Consider the following 17,530-nt stretch of genomic DNA (forward strand, 5'->3'; position numbering starts at 1 on the left):
AGGGATTGAATCTGATCTGCAGCTGCAACCTGTGCTGCAGCTGTGGCAATGCCAGATCCCTTAACCCACTGTGCTGGGCTGGGAATTGAACCTGCACCTCTGTCGCAACCTAAGTTGCTGCAGTCAGATTATTAACCCATTGTACCACAGGAGTAACTCCCTTATTATCTTTTATTATTATGTTCTTATTATTTCTCTTTTCACATTCTTACTGTTCTGACTCTTATTTCTTGGTCTTTAGCTCATCTCAGGAGCCAGGGTGAAGGTCCCAGACCAGCTGAGGTTCAGGATGTCAGCTGACCCCACAAGGTGTAGGTGGCTCTTTCCAGCTGACTCAGCTCGTGCCACTGGGCAGGTCCTGTTTTATATTTAGGCTCTCTCTATTGCCTCAGAAATTGTCCCCATTTTTGGCTCTGCTCAGTCAGGTTGGTTTTTTTTTTGGCTGCATCCATGGCATGCGTAAGTTCCTGGGCCAGGGGTTGAACCCACACCACAGCAGTGACCCAAGCCACAGCAGTGCCAACACTGCATCCCAAACCTGTTGTGCAACCTGATCCAGGTCTGCTTTGAAACTCTTCCTTCTGAGTAGGGCCTGGTCTGTTGGCATTAAATCCGAAGGCTTCCGTCTCTTTGGTTCCTTGAAATGGTAGCTTTATTTCTTCTCATCTACCATTAAGACCTTATGAGGCTGTTGGAATCAGTAGCTCAGATTTTGAGCCCAGAAGGGGGACCACGAGAAGGAATGGGGTGCCAGGAGGACTCTGGCTTTTGGAGAAGGGGGCAGTCTCCATGAGACCAAGTACGTTGAGAGCATTCTGCCCTCTTCATGTGCGCATGTCCAGCACCTGGCCCGCTGCCTGAAACATAGGAAGTGCGTGGGTGTGTTTTGCTGAGAGACAGATAGGACCAATAGGTGAATGAATGAATGGGCCCCCTAGGGACTGGGGGGTATCCTGCAGGTCCCGTTGCGTGGTTTTCCTCCCCTGGCCTTTCCCAGGCCCTGGGTGGAGTGGATACTTGGTCCCCGCTTCTGCTGGGGAAGACCCCGATGTAGATATGGATCTATCATAACGTATTTTGACTGGGCTAGTTAATTTTTACTCTATAATAGAGTACAAATGTCAACAAAAAATGGGATTTTTGACATGTCTTGAATTTTCAAAAGCTTCCCTTCTAATCTTTATGTGCTTCTTTAGGGGGAGTGGGAACTTTTAAATGTATTTTTTTATAACTGCTTTAATATAAATAGGCAACCCAATGTGATGGGGAGAAATGTCTGGAGTGGGAGGTGTTAAATACACTCCCCACCCCTGTCTCTAGCATCCCAGCAGATTTAGTTCTTTTTGCCACATGGAGTGTTGGATTCCTGTGTTCTAACCTCAGGCAGGAACTGGTGCTTTTCGTGGTGGGGAAGGTTGGTGGCAGAGATGAACGGGGATTTGAGGACAGACAAAGCTGCCTCTGCTTGGACTGTGCCCTTTGAAATGGCTCTTGTCCTGGTTTATAGATGTTGGGTCCAAGGCAGCCCAAGCCGGGGACCGTATTCTGTGGCTTGGTCTAACAGTCACTTTGCTCATGATTCCATGAGAGGGCAGTAGGATGGCAAGAATGGTTCTCTTTCTCTCTCTCCCCTTCCCCTTCCTCTCCTGCCTTCAACTTAAACTAGTCTATTACAGAGTCAAAAGGGATAGATAGGTTCCTGGAACAGACACTGAGAATGGATGGGCGTGAAAGAGGGGAGGCTGAAGGTAGGCGAGCGGGCAGCAGGTGGCCTTGTGGTGCTGGTGAAAACCCATCGGCAGATGAAAAGGGAGGGGGGAGCTGGGCTGAGAACTAACAGGATGATGTCAGTGTGATGGGGTGCAGTGCAGAGCTTCGAGACCGACTGGGTGGGAGTGAGACCTGGAAAATAAACTGGACTGATGGTTAGCTTGGCTGGGGTCTCCCCAGAACAGGGTCAGTGCATAGACTTCGTGTTCAGCCCCCCTGTCCCCCACTCCCTCCCTCCTGAGCCCCTTTGATTATAGAGCCCCTGCCTTTGTGCTCTGGGCCAGAGCAGGGGGATTGTAGCATGGAGGGTGGTAAATATTCATGAAATAGTTCTTACCGGCAGTTTCCTGCACCCTCCTCTTCGAGCAGGTGGCAAAGTCTTTTTGGAAAAAGCAGCAGGAATTTTCCTTGAGATACCCAAGGACCCAGGGCTGTGACAGGAAGAGACAGAAACAGTGTGAGCACAGTTGAGCTGAGAGCAGGGCTGTGCTAGGGTGCAATCCCCGTCTTTGCCTGGGTACCCCACAGAACACTGGTGCAAGTCCTGGGTGTCCTGCTCAGGTCCTCAGACCATGGGCCCCGCGATGGGAGGAGGTGCAGGGGCCCAAGTGAAAGGAGAGGCACGTGGAGTCGGCTGGGTTTTCCAGACTCTCAGCTCTCGTTCATCCGTTTGTGGATAATCCGCAACAAACACTATCTTTACCCTTAAAACGTCGCCCTGGGTGTACTGTCACTGCCATTAGTTGACATGGGCGCAAGGAATGCAACTTGATTTATTCGAATAACAGCCATGTTGTTGTATTTCACCATTTAGGGTCCATCATGGGAAACTCTTCTTTTGAAGAACTGGAACTTGAGAGTAGCGTGGCCTGGGCCTGACATTCTTGTAGTCTGGCCATTTTCTCTCATGTATGAGGATGGAAATCTCTACCTGGATCTGGTGCCCTCTGATTTTTTGATAGACTACTTGTTTATCCCTCATCTTGAATATTCATCATTAACACTCATTTAACTATTTTTCATTTTGTAAGCACTATAGCGGAGTCTAAACGCTATATAACTTTGTATATAAATATCTCCATTTTACAGAGTAGACTCCTATATCTGCATTGCTACACGTCATCATTTTAAAAAATGTACTCAACAAGCATTGACTGTGTACCTATTATGTGCCTGAAACTATGCACTGAGGATAATAGGGAGCTGATTGGGTGAGGGTGGAAGGTGGAAGTCAGTAGTTATAATATCAGAACTTCCGCATGCTGTGGGTTCACGGGCAGGATGTGTGTGGCTGGAGATGACCTTGGAGGAGCAGTCAGGGGCCAAGCTGGATGAGGAGGGCTGTGGGCTGTGTGAGATGTGAACTTGTGGTCTGGCACCTCTTCTTCCCCTAACCTAAGATCTGTTGCCTTTCTCTCATGAGATAGCATGACTCGGGTGGATTGGCCTTGCTTGCTGAGTCAGATACTGGTCAATCCCCCCAAGATACTCCAAGGTCCTTCTTGGGGTCTGTGAGCCCCACAGACTGGTCCTTGTCTGCTGACTGCTGTGGGACCACCGAGGTGAGGAGGCCTGGCCGTGCCCTGAAGATGCCTCTTGAATGGGAGGAGCTCATCTCAGCCCCTCTGAGCCCAGTGACCCTTCATGCTGTGGTCAGGGTGTCAGGGTGGGCGGCACTAGAGGGCGCCCTGCCTTCGTGCTGCTGGGGCCCGAAGGAAGCCCCTACCCTCTCTCTTCACCCTCTGCTCTTCTCCCTGGGCAAGACGTGGGGCTGTCCACAGCATCACCACCACATCTAGTGCTGTTGACTTTGGGCAGCAAAGGCTTATAGCCCGGCCACCTGGGACATCTCACCTTTCTTCATAGTCAGCTGACTTCCTGGAGGAAAGGATCCATCTTCATATTTGGATCCTCATGGCGAGCTTTGGCCATAGAAGGTGCTTGGTGAATGAATGTGTGGTCATCTTGAAACATGAGCTAGCATTTATGGGCACTTACGGTGTGTCAGGCAGAGTTCTCTGTTCTTTGACTTGCTTAATGAGTGTTAACGCATTTAATCTTCCCAACAATCCTATGAGATAGGCCCTATTATACCACCCATATTTTATTTTTATTTTTTGTTTATTTGTTTTTTTCTTTTTATGGCTGCACCTGTGGCATGTGAAGGTTCCCAGGCTAGGGGCTGAATCAGAGCTGTAGCCTCTGGCCTACGTCACAGCCACAGTAACTTAGGATCTGAGCAGTGTGTGCAGCCTACTGTACAACTCATGGCAACACTGGATCCCTGACCCATGGAGTGAGGCCAGGGATCGAACCTGTGTCCTCATGGATATGTCAGTCAGATTTGTTTGCACTGAGCCAGGACAGGAACTCCTACCCCCCAGTATTTTAGAGAAAGAAACTGAAGCACAGGAAAGTTACAGTTTGCCTAAGGTCACTGGGAGCATGGAGCCAAGATCTGAACCCAGGTGTTCTGTCTTTGAAGCCGGACTCTGAACGGTTCTGCTTTTGTGCTCTCTTAATCATCCTCGGAAAGTTTGGGAGGGCTTATCTGTCAGCTGTTGACCTGCAGTGGAGGTCATGTCTTTGGGTTCAGCGGACCTTTTGACATACACCGTGGATGAATGCCATGTTCAGGGCTTCTCTTTGGCCCTCTGGGTTCTAGACTCCTCTGGACTCCTTGTTGGAGTCTCCAGGGTCAGGAATCAGGAAGTCTCAAAAATCCCTGCCCAGAAGTTGTTCACACTGGCAGCCCAGGTGTTGGCACAGATGTTTTTCTGGGAGGAAGGCCTCCTCTGCCTGTGCCCAGGAAGGCTGGTGGGCTGTATTTCCAAGGGAGGGGCTCCTTTGCCTGTGGAAACTGACTCCAAAGGTTCTTCCTGGTCTTCACCGTGGGGCTCATGAGTGAGAAACAAGGTGAGCCGTTTCAGAGGTGCCCTGCTCCCATCTTCTTTCAAGAGACCCTGAGGAGGGGACCTTGATGGATTGACAGCCTGCAGCTGCCATACCTTTGATCCACCCAGACTCGTGCCAAGGCTGGGCTGGTTGATGAGGCACAAGAGGCCCTAGAGCAGGGCCGTTTCTGTCTGCAGGACTCTCTGCGCGGCTAAGACCTCGGAACTGTGCTGTGGCCTGAGCACCTGCCTTTTGTCTCCCCTGTCTCGGACCTGTGTTCCAAAGCCTCTCCTCAACTCCCTGATCTTCCACAGCCATTTCCCCCTAACCAGGCTCTCTCCATCTGGCACCTGCCACCCAGAGGCCTTACTTGACAGTCCTCCAACAGGAACCTGGCCCCAGGCTGCTTGTGCAGCTTCTCACTGAGGGAGGCTGTAGGAGAGAGCTGCTCTCATTGCTATGGAGGAAGGGCACCTTCTTGAGAGTTCTTCTATGCTGCCATTTATTTATTTATTTTCTTTTTAGGGCCACACCTGCAGCATACGGAGGTTCCCAGGCCAAGGGTTGAATCGGAGCTACAGCTTCTAGCCTACACCACAGCTCACAGTAATGCTGGATCCTTAACCCACTGAGAAAGGCCGGGGATCAAATGCACATCTTTGTGGATACTAGTTGGGTTTGTTACCGCCAAGCCACAATGGGAACTCTCTCTGCCACCTTTTTTTTTTTTTTTGCTTTTTAGGGCCGCACTCGCGGCATATGGAGGTTCCCAGGGATCAAATCGGAGCTGCAGCTCTGGCCTACACCACAGCCACAGCAACATGGGAGCCGAACCAAGTCTGCAACCTACACCACAGCTCATGGCAACACTGGATCCCCGACCCACTGAGCAAGGTCAGGGATTGAACCCACATCCTCATGGATACTAGTCAGATTCATTTCCACTGTGCCATGACGGGAACTGCCCCCATGCTGCCTTTTAAAAGTGAAAATTGGAAATTCTAGACCTAGGTCCTGTGGTTCTATGTCATCATCATCATCATAAACAAATATTTTCCAAGCCTGCAGTCTATGGTTTGGCTAATGGGGCTGGAATGAGACAGACTGCTGGAGAATGTGTTCGGTGGTGACAGAGCTTTGTAGTTTAAGGCAGCGGATTCCAAGCCACCAGTGGACCATGGTCTGGTTGGGTATATCTGAATCGCCATAGAAGTTCAGAGTCGGTGGGTCTGGGTTGAAGCCAAGAACCTGTGTTTTTAAAAGCTTTTGGGGTGAGTGATAAATATTGGTATCAGAGCTGCAGCATGGGCCTGTAGGCATCAAGGAACAGCAGCTCCATCTTGTAGCAAGTCTCTGAACCCTGTGTATTAATTCCTGATGTCTGTCTTTCTGACATGGTCTGCTGCTCCCTAGGAATCTCCAAGAACAAGCCAGCCAGAGGAGAAAAAGGACGTTTCTCTTGATTCAGATGCTGCCGGCCCCCCGACTCCTGACAAGGTCTTTAGCCAAGGTGCAGACGACAGCCTGAGCAGTGCCGATGGCAAAGGGCGACGTGGAAGAGGGGCACGTTGGCTCCCAGAAAAAGAAAAGAATGAGAAGGATGATCCTGGGATGTCCAGGGATGTGGCGGACCTGGGGGTGTACCCTGGCGGTGATTGGCCTGCCGGAGCCAGCAGAAAGGAGGCACCAGAGGACCTGGTGGAGGCAGGAGAGAAGGGCTCTAGGAAGGAGGCAGCAAAGGGGCCAGAGAAGAAGGCTTCTGTCCCGAAAGAGAGCAGATCAGATGTGAGTGAAGTAAGTTACTCATCCCCCAGACAGTTGCTGGCTACAACCCTCCACTGCTCTCTTGAGCCCTCTGCAGTTTCCTCTCCCTTCATCTTTATTACTGAGTCATAAGCTTCATTTGCAGGCCCTGCAATGGACAGTCACCCTCAGCCAGAATCCTTAATTGTGACAAATCTGCCCAGACCCAGCAGGCAGTAAAATCCTGAATGAAAGTCCTAGCCTGCTGGCACTAGAAATTCAGAGCCGAACTTTGCTTCTCCATTGGCCCCTTCCTGGGGTATTCATGTTCTTCTGGTTTCCCACTTACTTCCTCCTGCCATTTCCTGCCTCCCCCTCCTACTTCTTGACAGCAGTTTGGGGTCAGTCATGGTCACAGCCTGTGTTCCTATGAAGGGGATGGGGAGGGTGCAGCGCAGCGGCTTTGGGAGTGTCCTGCCCCAGCATTGGTAAATTAGGTTACAGGTCATTGATCTCTTTAGATCTTTAATAAACAACTCAAGACATGGGAATCTTGCTTTGGTGAGATCAGGCTAGTGATCCAGATGGACAGAGGTAGGACCCAGTGGGAGAGCGTTTGGCCATCTAGATTTTCCCAACCCTTAGTCCTGCTCCTCCTCTAGGTGGATGGTGAGGGAGTTCATTTAAAGAGCTTTCAGCTAGTTCCCGTCATGGCACAGCAGAAACAAATCTGACTAGAAACCGTGAGGTTGCGGGTTTGATCCCTGGTCTCACTCAGTGGGTTAAGGATCCGGCGTTGCTGTGAGCTATGGTGTAGGTCACAGACATGGCTCAGATCTGGCGTTGCTGTGGCTGTGGTGTAGGCCGACAGCTGTAGCTTCTATTAGACCCTTAGCCCGGGAATGTCCATATGCTGTGGGTGCAGCCCTAAAAAGCAAAAATAAATAAATAATAAATAAAGAGCTTTTAGCTGCTTCCTGGAAAAGATACCCTTATTCAGGTTATTTATTTTTTATTTTTTTATGATAGCTTCAGAGTGCCCCCTCAACTCCACTTCACCTGGCTTTACCTCCATGCATAAGGAGTGTTGTCCAGACTCCACTGGGCTGCCCAGTCCAGGTGGGCTGGGGCTGGTGTCCAGAGAGAGTGGGGCGGGGGGCAAAGGCCTCTCTCATATTTTCCCGAAGAGCCTTGTTTTAGCACCATGAATATGGGCCACAACCCTCTGTCCTCGGCCCCAGTGACTTCTTTGTGGGTCTTTCTCCCCAGGAGTCGGAGATTAGTGAACATATGAAGGAACTGAAGCTCTCAGACTCCACTGCTTCTGACCCCAAGTCCTTCCATGGCCTGGTGAGTCTGAGTCTGAGGTGGCGGGCAGCAGGTGCTGGAGAAGAGCTGGGTTTGCGAGTTCTTGTGGTTAAGTAATTTGCTGAGCATCTCACAGTTTGTAAGTGGGGAAGTTAGGATTGGACCTTGGGTCTTGCCTAACTCCATTTTCTCAGTCCTACCTGCTGAGGGTAGCACTGCCTACCTGATAGGTTTGTGAGAAGAGAGTGGGGGTAAAGAGTATAAAACATTAGCATGTAAATATCAAACAAACATTGCTATTACTATTTCTGCTGTGTGAATTGCCTGTGAAATCATAAGAGATCATTGCCTCTGGGCTTTAGTAGGAACATTATAGGAATCTAGGAGGTTAGAAACCATGTGTGTGTGCGTGTGTATGTGTGTGTTTATGGAGTCACTGAGCCGAGGCGAGGACTAGTCTTCAGGCCTGACCAGGAAGGATGCTGTGGTGTGGTGTCATTTCCAAAGTTAAGACTGTCTTGGAATGCCAATATCCATGATTGCTTTGTCCCAGCCCTTCCACCCAGCCTGCTGTATCCTGGCTTCACTTGCCAGGTTTGTATCTAAGGGGAGTAGTTCAGGGTGCTTTTTGGCAGAGCATTTCTTCCAGAAACCACGCTCCATCTGTTTGGAGGAGGCAGATCAAAGGGAAGGGATTAGTGGGAGAGGGTCAGGGATGAACAGTGATGATACGAGGGGGTGCAGAGGAATTAGGAGGCTGTGTGCTCAAGCCCCTCACTGAGCTATGGGCTTAGGAGCCAGATGGCAGCTGCACTGAGCGGAGCAGAACTCACACTGAAAGGAAAATGTCATCAACAAAGAAAGCCCACCAGCTGGGGGGCGGTGGGGGGGGGAGCTGCGAAGTCACTGTTGGCAAAAACTGTTGTGAAGAATCACCGTGTCACAGAAATCTCTGAAACAAGGGCCCTGGCCCTTCTGAAGGTGTCACCATGTGGAGAAATGTGCCCATTGGCATTTTTCTTCTCGCTGGGAGTGGGTGGAGGAAGCCACGGACAGCAGGACCAGACCTTGGCTGGGCGTCCTGCCATTTGTCAGGGCCGTTGATGGAGCTGTCCCTGTTAGCCTGCTGTCAGGTAGCAATCCTTCACCTGGCCTGGTGGGGAACTTGGGCTGGGAGGGGGCGGGGTCATGGCTAAGCCAAAGGGCAGCGGGGAGCCGGCACCTGGGTGGGCACTCGCTGCCCGTCTCAAAGAGAAGCCTGTGGAGGAAGTGCCTCGGATCCATCCCTTTTGTTCGGATGGCACTGCTATGGGAAGGGGAATGAACAGGCTGGGAGGAGCCTGCCAGGCCCTGTTTCCAAGCTGCTCACGGGTCTTCTGGGCACTTTGGCCTCCTGGTCAGGCACCAGGAGGGAGAGACAGCTGGAAAGTGACATGCTCTGCTGCACGTGTCATGAAAAGAGCCCAGCTTTGGAGTTGGCCCAGGGCACATCTGACCCCACCCCTGCTGCTTAGCAGATGTGTGACCTTGGGCAAACTGTGTAAGTGCTCAGACTGCTTCCTCCTCTGTGAGGTGAGGATAGTGGGACCAGACTCATAGGGTTATTCTCTGTAATTTGATTATGAAAAATTTTGAACGTACAGAAAAATTGAAAGAATTTTACAGGGAGTTCCTGTTGTGGCTCACAGAAGAACCCGACTAGCATCCATGAAGATGCGGGTTTGATCCCTGGCCTCACTCAGTAGTTTAAGGCCTTGGTGTTGCCATAAGCTACGGTGTAGGTCAAAGATGTGACTCGGATCCGGTCATAGGTCTCAGCTGCAGCTCCAATTTGACCCCTAGGCTGGAAACTTCCATAGGCCACAGGTGCAGCCCTAAAGAGAAAAAAAAAAAAAAAGAAAAAGAATTTTACAGCAAATACCTGCATACTCACCACCTGGAGTCTATGGTAGATAGTTTACCATATTTGCTTTATCACATTTCTTTCCATATAGCTACAGTGTTATTTTGAAGATGAAAGTAGGAGTTCCCGCCGTGGCACAGTGGATTAAGAATCTGACTGTTCACTTTGAAGGTGCAGGTTCGATCCCTGGCCCGACGCAAGTTGGTTAAAGGATCTGGCTTTGCCGCAACTGCAGCTTGGATTCAATCCCTGGCCTGGGAATTTCCATATGGCATGGGTGTGGCCATAAAATTAAAAAAAAAGATGAAAGTAATAGGTAGATGTTGAAATGCTGGCACATAGTAGGCATCTTTCTGGAAGGTGGGGTGGAGGAGAGGCCCTGTGTCCCTGGTGGGTGCTGGCCACGATGGAGGAGAGCTGACTGCCCTGTCTCCACTGGCTCCAGGACTTTGGTTTCCGCAGCCGGATCTCAGAGCACCTGCTGGATGTGGATGTGCTCTCCTCCGTCCTGGATGGAGCCCGCTGGGAGATGAGTCTCTCTGGGGCTAGGCAGGGGGGCCTCACTTTTGGGGGTCTCCTAGAGCTGAGTACTGCCTATCCCGGGGTGGCTTTCTGGAGTTCTCTCCTTATTCATTAAGAAGACCCTGACTGTGCCAGAATTCATGCTTTGCTGCTGCTGAGAATTACTGCGTTCCTTGCCCCACCCTCCTCTCCCCTATCTTTATGTGTTTATCCATTCATCTGGCAACTGAGGACTGAGCGTTTGCTCCTGCACAAACCACTGTGGGTTTCAAGACACTTCCCAACCTGGTCTGTCCAACCCCTGCAGCCTCATCCTTGGCCCACCTGCCCCATCCCAGCTGTGCCCACCACTCACCATTCCTGGGGCCACACCATCCACCTCCACCACTCTGCCTACCAGGCTGCTTCCCCTTATGTCCCGGCGAGCTCTTTCTTCGTCTTGGAGGCCACCTCTGACATCACCTCCTCCAGGCAGGATGAGTCGATCCTTCCCTTTGCTTCCTTTAGTGCCGCTTCTTTTGTTTATGGTTCTGTCTCCTCTGCCAATATGAGCTCTGTGCAGGCATAGGTGTCGGCGGACCCAGAGTAGGGGATAAAGGTGACTCAGACAGATGCTTTTATTTTTTTTATTACTCAAATGAATTTATCACATCTGTAGTTCTATAATGATCATCACAATCCAATTTCACAGGATTTCCATCCCACAACCTAAGCACATCCCCCCACCCCCCAAACTGTCTCCTGCAGCGACCATAAGTTTTTCAGTGTCTGTGAGTCAGCATCTGTTCTGCAAAGAAGTTCAGTCTGTTCTTTTTTCAGATTCCACATGTCAATGATAGCATTTGATGTTGTTGTCTCATTGTATGGCTGACTTCACTTAGCATGATAATTTCTAGGTCCATCCATGTTACTAAAAATGCCAGTATTTCATTCCTTTTAATGGCTGAGTAATATTCCATTGTGTGTATGTACCACATCTTCTTGATCCACTCCTCTGTTGATGGACATTTAGGTTGATTCCATGTCTTGGCTATTGCAAATAGTGCTGCAGTGAACATTGGAGTACATGTGCCTTTGTGCCTCGTGGTTTTCTCTGGATAGATGCCCAGGAGTGGGATTGCTGGATCAAATGGTAGTTCTATGTTTAGTTTTCTGAGGAATCTCCATACTGTTTTCCATAGTGGTTGCACCAATTTACAGTCCCACCAACAGTGTAAATTCTCCACACCCTCTCCATCACTTATTGTGTATAGACTTTTGGATGATGGCCATTCTGGCTGGTGTAAAGTGGTGCCTCAGAGTGGTTTTTTTTTTTTTTTTTTTTGTGTCTTTTTGTCTTTTTTGTTGTTGTTGTTGTTGTTATTGTTGCTATTTCTTGGGCCGCTCCCGCGGCATATGGAGGTTCCCAGGCTAGGGGTCTAATCGGAGCTGTAGCCACTGGCCTACACCAGAGCCACAGCAACGCGGGATCCGAGCCGCGTCTGCAACCTACACCACAGCTCACGGCAACGCCGGATCGTTAACCCACTGAGCAAGGGCAGGGACCAAACCCGCAACCTCATGGTTCCTAGTCGGATTCGTTAACCACTGCGCCACAACGGGAACTCCCAGAGTGGTTTTGATTTGCACCTCTCTAATAGTGAGTGATGTTGAACATCTTTTCATGTTTTTTGGCCATCCATGTCTTCTTTGGTGAACTGTCTGTTTAGATATTCTGCCCATTTTTTGATGGGGTTTTTTTGTTTTTTTGGTGTGAAGCTGCAAAAGGTATTTGTAAATTTTGGAGATTAATCCCTTGTCAGTTGATTCATTTGCGAAGATTTTCTACCATTCTGTGGGTTGTCTTTTCATGTTGTTTAGGGTTTCCTTTGGTGTGCAGAAACTTTGAAGTTTGATTAAGTCCCATTTGTTTATTTTTGTTTTTATTGTCAATACTCTAAGAGGTGGCTCTGAGAAGATGTTGCTGTCGTTTATGTCAGAGAGTGTTTGGCCTATGTTTTCCTCTAAGAGTTTTATAGTGTCTGGTCTTATATTTAGGTCTTTAATCCATTTTGAGTTTATTTTTGTGTATGGTGTTAGGGAGTGTTCTAATTGCATTCTTTTCCATGTGGCTGTCCAGTTTTCCCAGCACCACTGATTGAACAAGCTGTCTTTTCTCCATTGTATATTCTTGCCTCCTTTGTCATAGATTAGTTGGCTGTAGGTGCATGGGTTTAATTCTGGGCTTTCTGTCCTGTTCCACTGATCTATATGTCTGTCTTTGTGCCAGTACCATGTGGTTTTGATGATTGCTGCTTTGTAGTATAGTCTGAAGTCCGGAAGCCTGATTCCTCCAGCTCCATTTTTCTTTTTCAGGATGTCTTTGGCTATTCTGGGTCTTTTGTGCTTCCAAACAAACTTTAAAATATTTTGTTCGAGTTCTGTGAAAAATGTCCTCGGTAATTCGATAGGGATTGCATTGAATTTGTATATTGCCTTAGGTAGTATAGTCATTTTGATAATATTAACTCTTGCAATCCACGAGCATGGTATATCTTTCCATCTATTTGATTTCTTTCATCAGCGTCAGATGCTTTCAAAGGAGCTTGAAGCCAAGATCATTTTGCCGCCTCTGCTGGGTTGTTGAGAGGAGCTTCTGACACATGGTCTCTGCAAGTTGAAGGGGGCATTTGGTTTGGGTGAATCAAGCAAGGTATTGAATGTGAACTAGGCCTGGGGGCCCTTAGTCCTGAGGCAGGGTAGAGTTGTGAGGGTGGCTCGCTGGAACCTGACGTGTTCTTAGCTCTGGCCGCAAAGCCTTCCTGGACCACTGCTTAGCCACCAGGTCCCTGGTGCCTCTGTTGGCAGCACTGGGGATCTGTAAAGGCATAGCCAAGGCCGGGGGTTTAGTCAGCAGGGTTTGGAGCAGGCGATTGCGAGGCACCTTTGGCAGCAGGTCAGTGGGAAGGTTATTGATTTGCCTCCTAAACCTGGCCAGTGTGAGCATGCTTGTGAGGGGTAGTGAGTGAGGGGCTTTCAGAAAGATTTCTAGGTCCTTCCTAAGATCTCATGAGGCCAGCAGCCTCTTTGGGGGCCACACCACTTGGTATAAAGTGGTAGCAGGGCCTGGCTTGGATTCGGTCCCCGCGAGGCAGCCAGCTCTGGCAGAGAATCCCTAAGCTGTGGCTCATGCCAGCACGTCGGGGTGTGGAGCAGTGCTGGGCACTCAGGTTGGCTGACTGTGTAGAGCCCTCTGTGGGATTCAGTTTCTGCCTCTCTCCCACTTCAGGGTGTAGCGGGGCTGAGCAAAGGGGCAGAGCTGGAGGGACAGGCTGCAGCTTCTCTGTGGAACGGCTGGAACCACAGGTCCAGTCCCTTGTTTTTCCTGGGGCCTCTTGTCCATTTTCCATATTCTCTGTATCTCTCCCAAGGCCAGGGCCAGTGCAGAGGCTTCGAACTGAGCTAAAAGAATTTTTGTCCATGTAAAGATTTTTTTATGCAGCTTTATTGAAGTATAATTGATATAAACAGGGCATATTTAAATTGTATCATTTTGATAAGTTTTACTACCAAATGTATACACTTTTCAGACCATCACTACAGTTAAGATAATTATAATGAATCACAAACATGATGGATTTTATAATAAATTAAAAAAGTGACCATAACATTATTTCAAATAATAAGAAGGTCAAAGTCTTGCACTTCCCGCAGCCTTACTCCCACAAGTGGGGACTGGTAACAGTTTGCATCAACATTTTTCATGTGCCCTTCCAGAAAATAGTCTGTATACATGTAAGTGTATATATCTATTTTTTATTTGTTTTTTTTTTTCTCCCCATAGAAATTGGAACTATGGTATAGAAACTGTTTGGTAATATGATCTTTAAATTTGAGAATAGAGAGTTCCTGTTGTGGCTCAGTGGTAATGAGCCTGACTAGTATCCATGAGGACGTGGGTTTGATCCCTGGCCTTGCTCAGTGGGTTAAGGATCCGGTGTTGCCACAAGCTGCAATGTCAGTTGCAGACACAGCTCAGATCCGGCGTGGCTGTGGCTCTGGCGTAGGCCAGCAGCTATAGCTCCGATTCAACCTCCAGCCTGGGAACTTCCATATGCTGCACATGTGGCTCTGAAAAGACAAAATAGAAAAAATAAATAAATTTGAGAATAGACCTTTCACTTATTCCTCAGCTACTTCAGATCTGCCTTATTATTTTTTTTACTGATTGCATAGCATTCTGCTTTATGAATTCTGGTTTATTATGATTTATTTACCTGAGGACTGGATCATAAACAAAAACAAAACTCATGAGCTGAGTTTCTGTAGGGGAGTGTCATCTTGGGCAGTCTTAGGCAAGAGGCTTAGAATGCGCTTGCTGTCTCCCCTTTCTGAAGAGTGCTGGCATGCCTGATTTCCTTATCTGGCTCTTTCGACTTTTTCTGGGGCTAAAAGGTCTGGCGAGCAAGTAAAACTCTGTTCAAAGGACCTCCGTCCAGGTAACTTCCCCCAAAAGTATCCTCTTTCTTCTAGCAAGGGTGCTCATTGAGTTTCTAGCAGAAATATGGAAGATGAGGAGTTCCCTGGTGGCCTAGTGGTTAAGGACTCAACACTGTTGCTGAGGTCTGATCCTTGGCCTGGGAACTTCCACATGCCCTGGGTGTGGCCACCAAAAAAAAAAAAAAAAAAAAGAAAGAAAGAAAGAAAGAGATGGAAGATGAAACAAGAAGGAAACAGGCCTGTCTGCAACTCGTTCCTTCTGATTCAGGGCGCAGTATCCCAATACTTACTGTAATCACCACGCTTTGTTACCCATCTTATATTTTAGTTTGTGAAACAGACTGGCCTGTGTGCTTTTTTTTTTTTTTCCTTGAGAAGAGACAAGAGAGGGGAGCTATCTGCCGAGCTTGCTGTGATGTGTAGGGAAGGCTAGTTGTGAGTTGAGCACTGGAGGGGAAGGAGGTGGGGTGGGAGAAGGACAGCCTGCCCTGCCATTGTCTGCGGGCTCTGCCCGGCTGATGCGATTAGGAGTGGCAGCGCTGGCAGGGAGCCCTTCTGCTGCGGACACCGGGAGGCACTCTCAGGCAGCATCTCTATTTTTAATGCAATTTGGGGGAGCTGGCTTTTAGTTCAGACCCTGCCCTTCCTCACCCCTCCAGATGGCAGAGTCAGCCACAGCTGCTGGGGCTTAGGCTGCCGGTGGAGAGGCGTGGGGGGCTGTGGGCACGGGGTGGGAACATGGAAGTGTGCCAGCCCGGCCGGAACCCCACTGGGGAAGATGGAGTGAGCTGTCTCCTGCCCCACCTCCCCTGTTAACCCTCGTGTCCCGGAACAGACGGGGCTCCCGTCAGCGTGACAGAAGGAGTGCAGGTCCTAGGATGGCGACTGGCACCACCAAAGCTGGGTTTCTTTTACTTTTTGTTTCTCACCAGGCCTGAGGAGAGGAGGAGCAGTGTACCTAGAGCTCGGATCAGTGGCAGGTCTTTTTTGGGCTGGAGTTGGGCTTCATGTGCAGGATCTCATTTATCCCTCACCAGACGCCCTGTGAGCTGTGCTTTACTTTCCTGTTTTGTGATGCAAGGAGGGACGAAAGGTTGAGTCCAGGCTGCCTGTGACCCCACCCCTGCAGAAAATTTTTGAACATGTAAAGAATAGTCCTTTTTGGAGTTCCCGCTGTGACGTAGTGGGTTAAGAATCCAACTACAGTGGCTTGGTTGGCTTTGGAGATGCAGATTTGATCCCTGGCCCAGCACAGTGAGTTAAAGGATCCAGTGTTGGTGCAGTGGTGGCTCTGGTTTAATTTCTGGCCTGGGGAATTTGATATGTCATAGGCGAGGCCACCTACCGCCCCCCCCCCCCAACAAACAAAAAAGAATAGTTCTTTTTAGAGTTCCCTGGTGGCTCAGTTGGTTCAGGATCTGGCATCACCACTGTGGCTGTGGTTGCTGCTATGTGCAGGTTTGATTCCTGGCCTGGGAGCTTCTGCATGCTGGAGCAGTGCCAAAAAAAAAAAAAAAAAAAAAAAAAAAAGCTTTTTCCCCAGCTTGCTAAATTTAAATTTGCCCAGACACCTAAGCTTTAGTATGAGATTTTGGGTTGGCTTTTTTTTTTCCTTGCTGGCTGGTATAAGCCCTGACTAGTAAGGGGGGCGTCATTGTCTCCTGATGGGACTCGGGTGCAGGGGCAGGTCAGAATGGAGCAGACAAGCGCTCTGTCTTCCTCCTTCAGGTGCCCACATGGTGCCCATCTCGTTTGGAGTGTGGTTCTCGCTCGTTTCGCCAAGTCTCCATCTCTGTAGAATCCTTCCTCTTTAATGCACTTGTCTGCTGCCCCCAATCCCACCCATTTAATTTCAGCATCCTTATATCATTGGCGCTGGTGGCCTGGGGCCTCTGTGGATTTGGGGTGTTCACAGATGTCTCTCTTCTCTCTCTGCAACTGGCAGCAAAGGGTTCCACCTGCAGGAGGCAGGATTTTCCCTTGTGTGTTTTCCTTCATCCTCTGGCTTCTGGGTCTGCCCATGGTTGGCTGTGGTATCTAGCTCATCCTTCTCAGGCCAGCAAGTCCAGCCCTGGGAGCAGCTATGAGCCTGGGGGTGTAGCCAGAGCCCCAGGGGCTTCACTGACAGTAGACAGGCCTTCTCTTCTGTATCCTGAGTGGTCCTCACCACTGAAGCCACCTCTCAGTGCGCCCTCCTGGCATGGGAGTCAGTTGGAGGATTAAAAGACACAGGGCAGACCTTCCGCCCATACACACTTTCCCCTGCTACTTGCCTACAGGCGCAGAGGTTGGGAAGAGGAGACAAGGATGCCAGCCAGTCCAGCCAAGAGGAGCTGCAGAGCAAGCAGTCCAGAGGCTCAGAGAGGTACAGTGCGTGGGAGGCTACCCTCAGGGACCTTCGTGATGGTGTGGACTTGGGCAGGATTCCTGGCTTTGGTTGGCGTGCCTCAAGTGTGCTTCTCCGTGGAGGCCGATGAAGAACTGATTGGATGGCCTTGCAAAGTCTGTGTGTGCATATGTGTGCACGCATGTGTGTGCAGACCAATACAGGAATGGGATGAACTGCTGGAGCATTTGGGGGTCTTTTGTACCCATAGCACCATTGTGGGATCAAGGCTCTGTCTTCCCGGATCAGATGAGGCCATGTGTGTGCCTGGTCACGGGCCAGGCCAGGATAGCCTGCTAGAGGTGGGAGTGCTGTGCTGGGGGGTCGGTCCTGCAGCTCAGAGCTCTGAGCCAGGCCTTGCATCAGAAGATGGCTGCAGCCATGTGTACGAGAGAGAGAGAGACTGAGAGAGAGAGAGAGAGATTGAGACACAGGGGCTTCCAGCTTCTCAGGCCTGAGCCCACAATAAGAGAAGGGCTGCCACTGCAGGGGGAAGCGGGGAGACATTCTACATTTTGGACCTA

The 17,530-nt window shown here is 49.6% G+C and overlaps 1 protein-coding gene across 50 annotated transcripts in view; it reads left to right on the forward strand.

Moving 5' to 3' along the window:
* Window positions 1-17,530, forward strand: part of CEP164 (centrosomal protein 164) — an 82,719-nt gene that overhangs the window by 40,863 nt on the left and 24,326 nt on the right. For 32 of the 50 annotated variants that reach the window (XM_084976176.1, XM_084976186.1, XM_084976182.1 and 29 more), the window contains 3 exons: window positions 6,079-6,459; window positions 7,678-7,758; window positions 16,900-16,985. In XM_084976176.1, coding sequence (XP_084832302.1) covers window positions 6,079-6,459; window positions 7,678-7,758; window positions 16,900-16,985 — 548 coding nt within the window. The remainder of the gene's footprint in view (window positions 1-6,078; window positions 6,460-7,677; window positions 7,759-16,899; window positions 16,986-17,530) is intronic. The other 18 variants (XM_084976225.1, XM_084976181.1, XM_084976185.1 and 15 more) reach the window with 3 other exon arrangements.

This window comes from Sus scrofa, chromosome 9 (assembly GCF_054392235.1).
Source record: "Sus scrofa isolate SSC_HxYL_T2T_F1_AM1 chromosome 9, Sscrofa_HxYL_maternal_Yorkshire_Landrace_v2.0, whole genome shotgun sequence".
NCBI lineage: Eukaryota > Metazoa > Chordata > Mammalia > Artiodactyla > Suidae > Sus > Sus scrofa.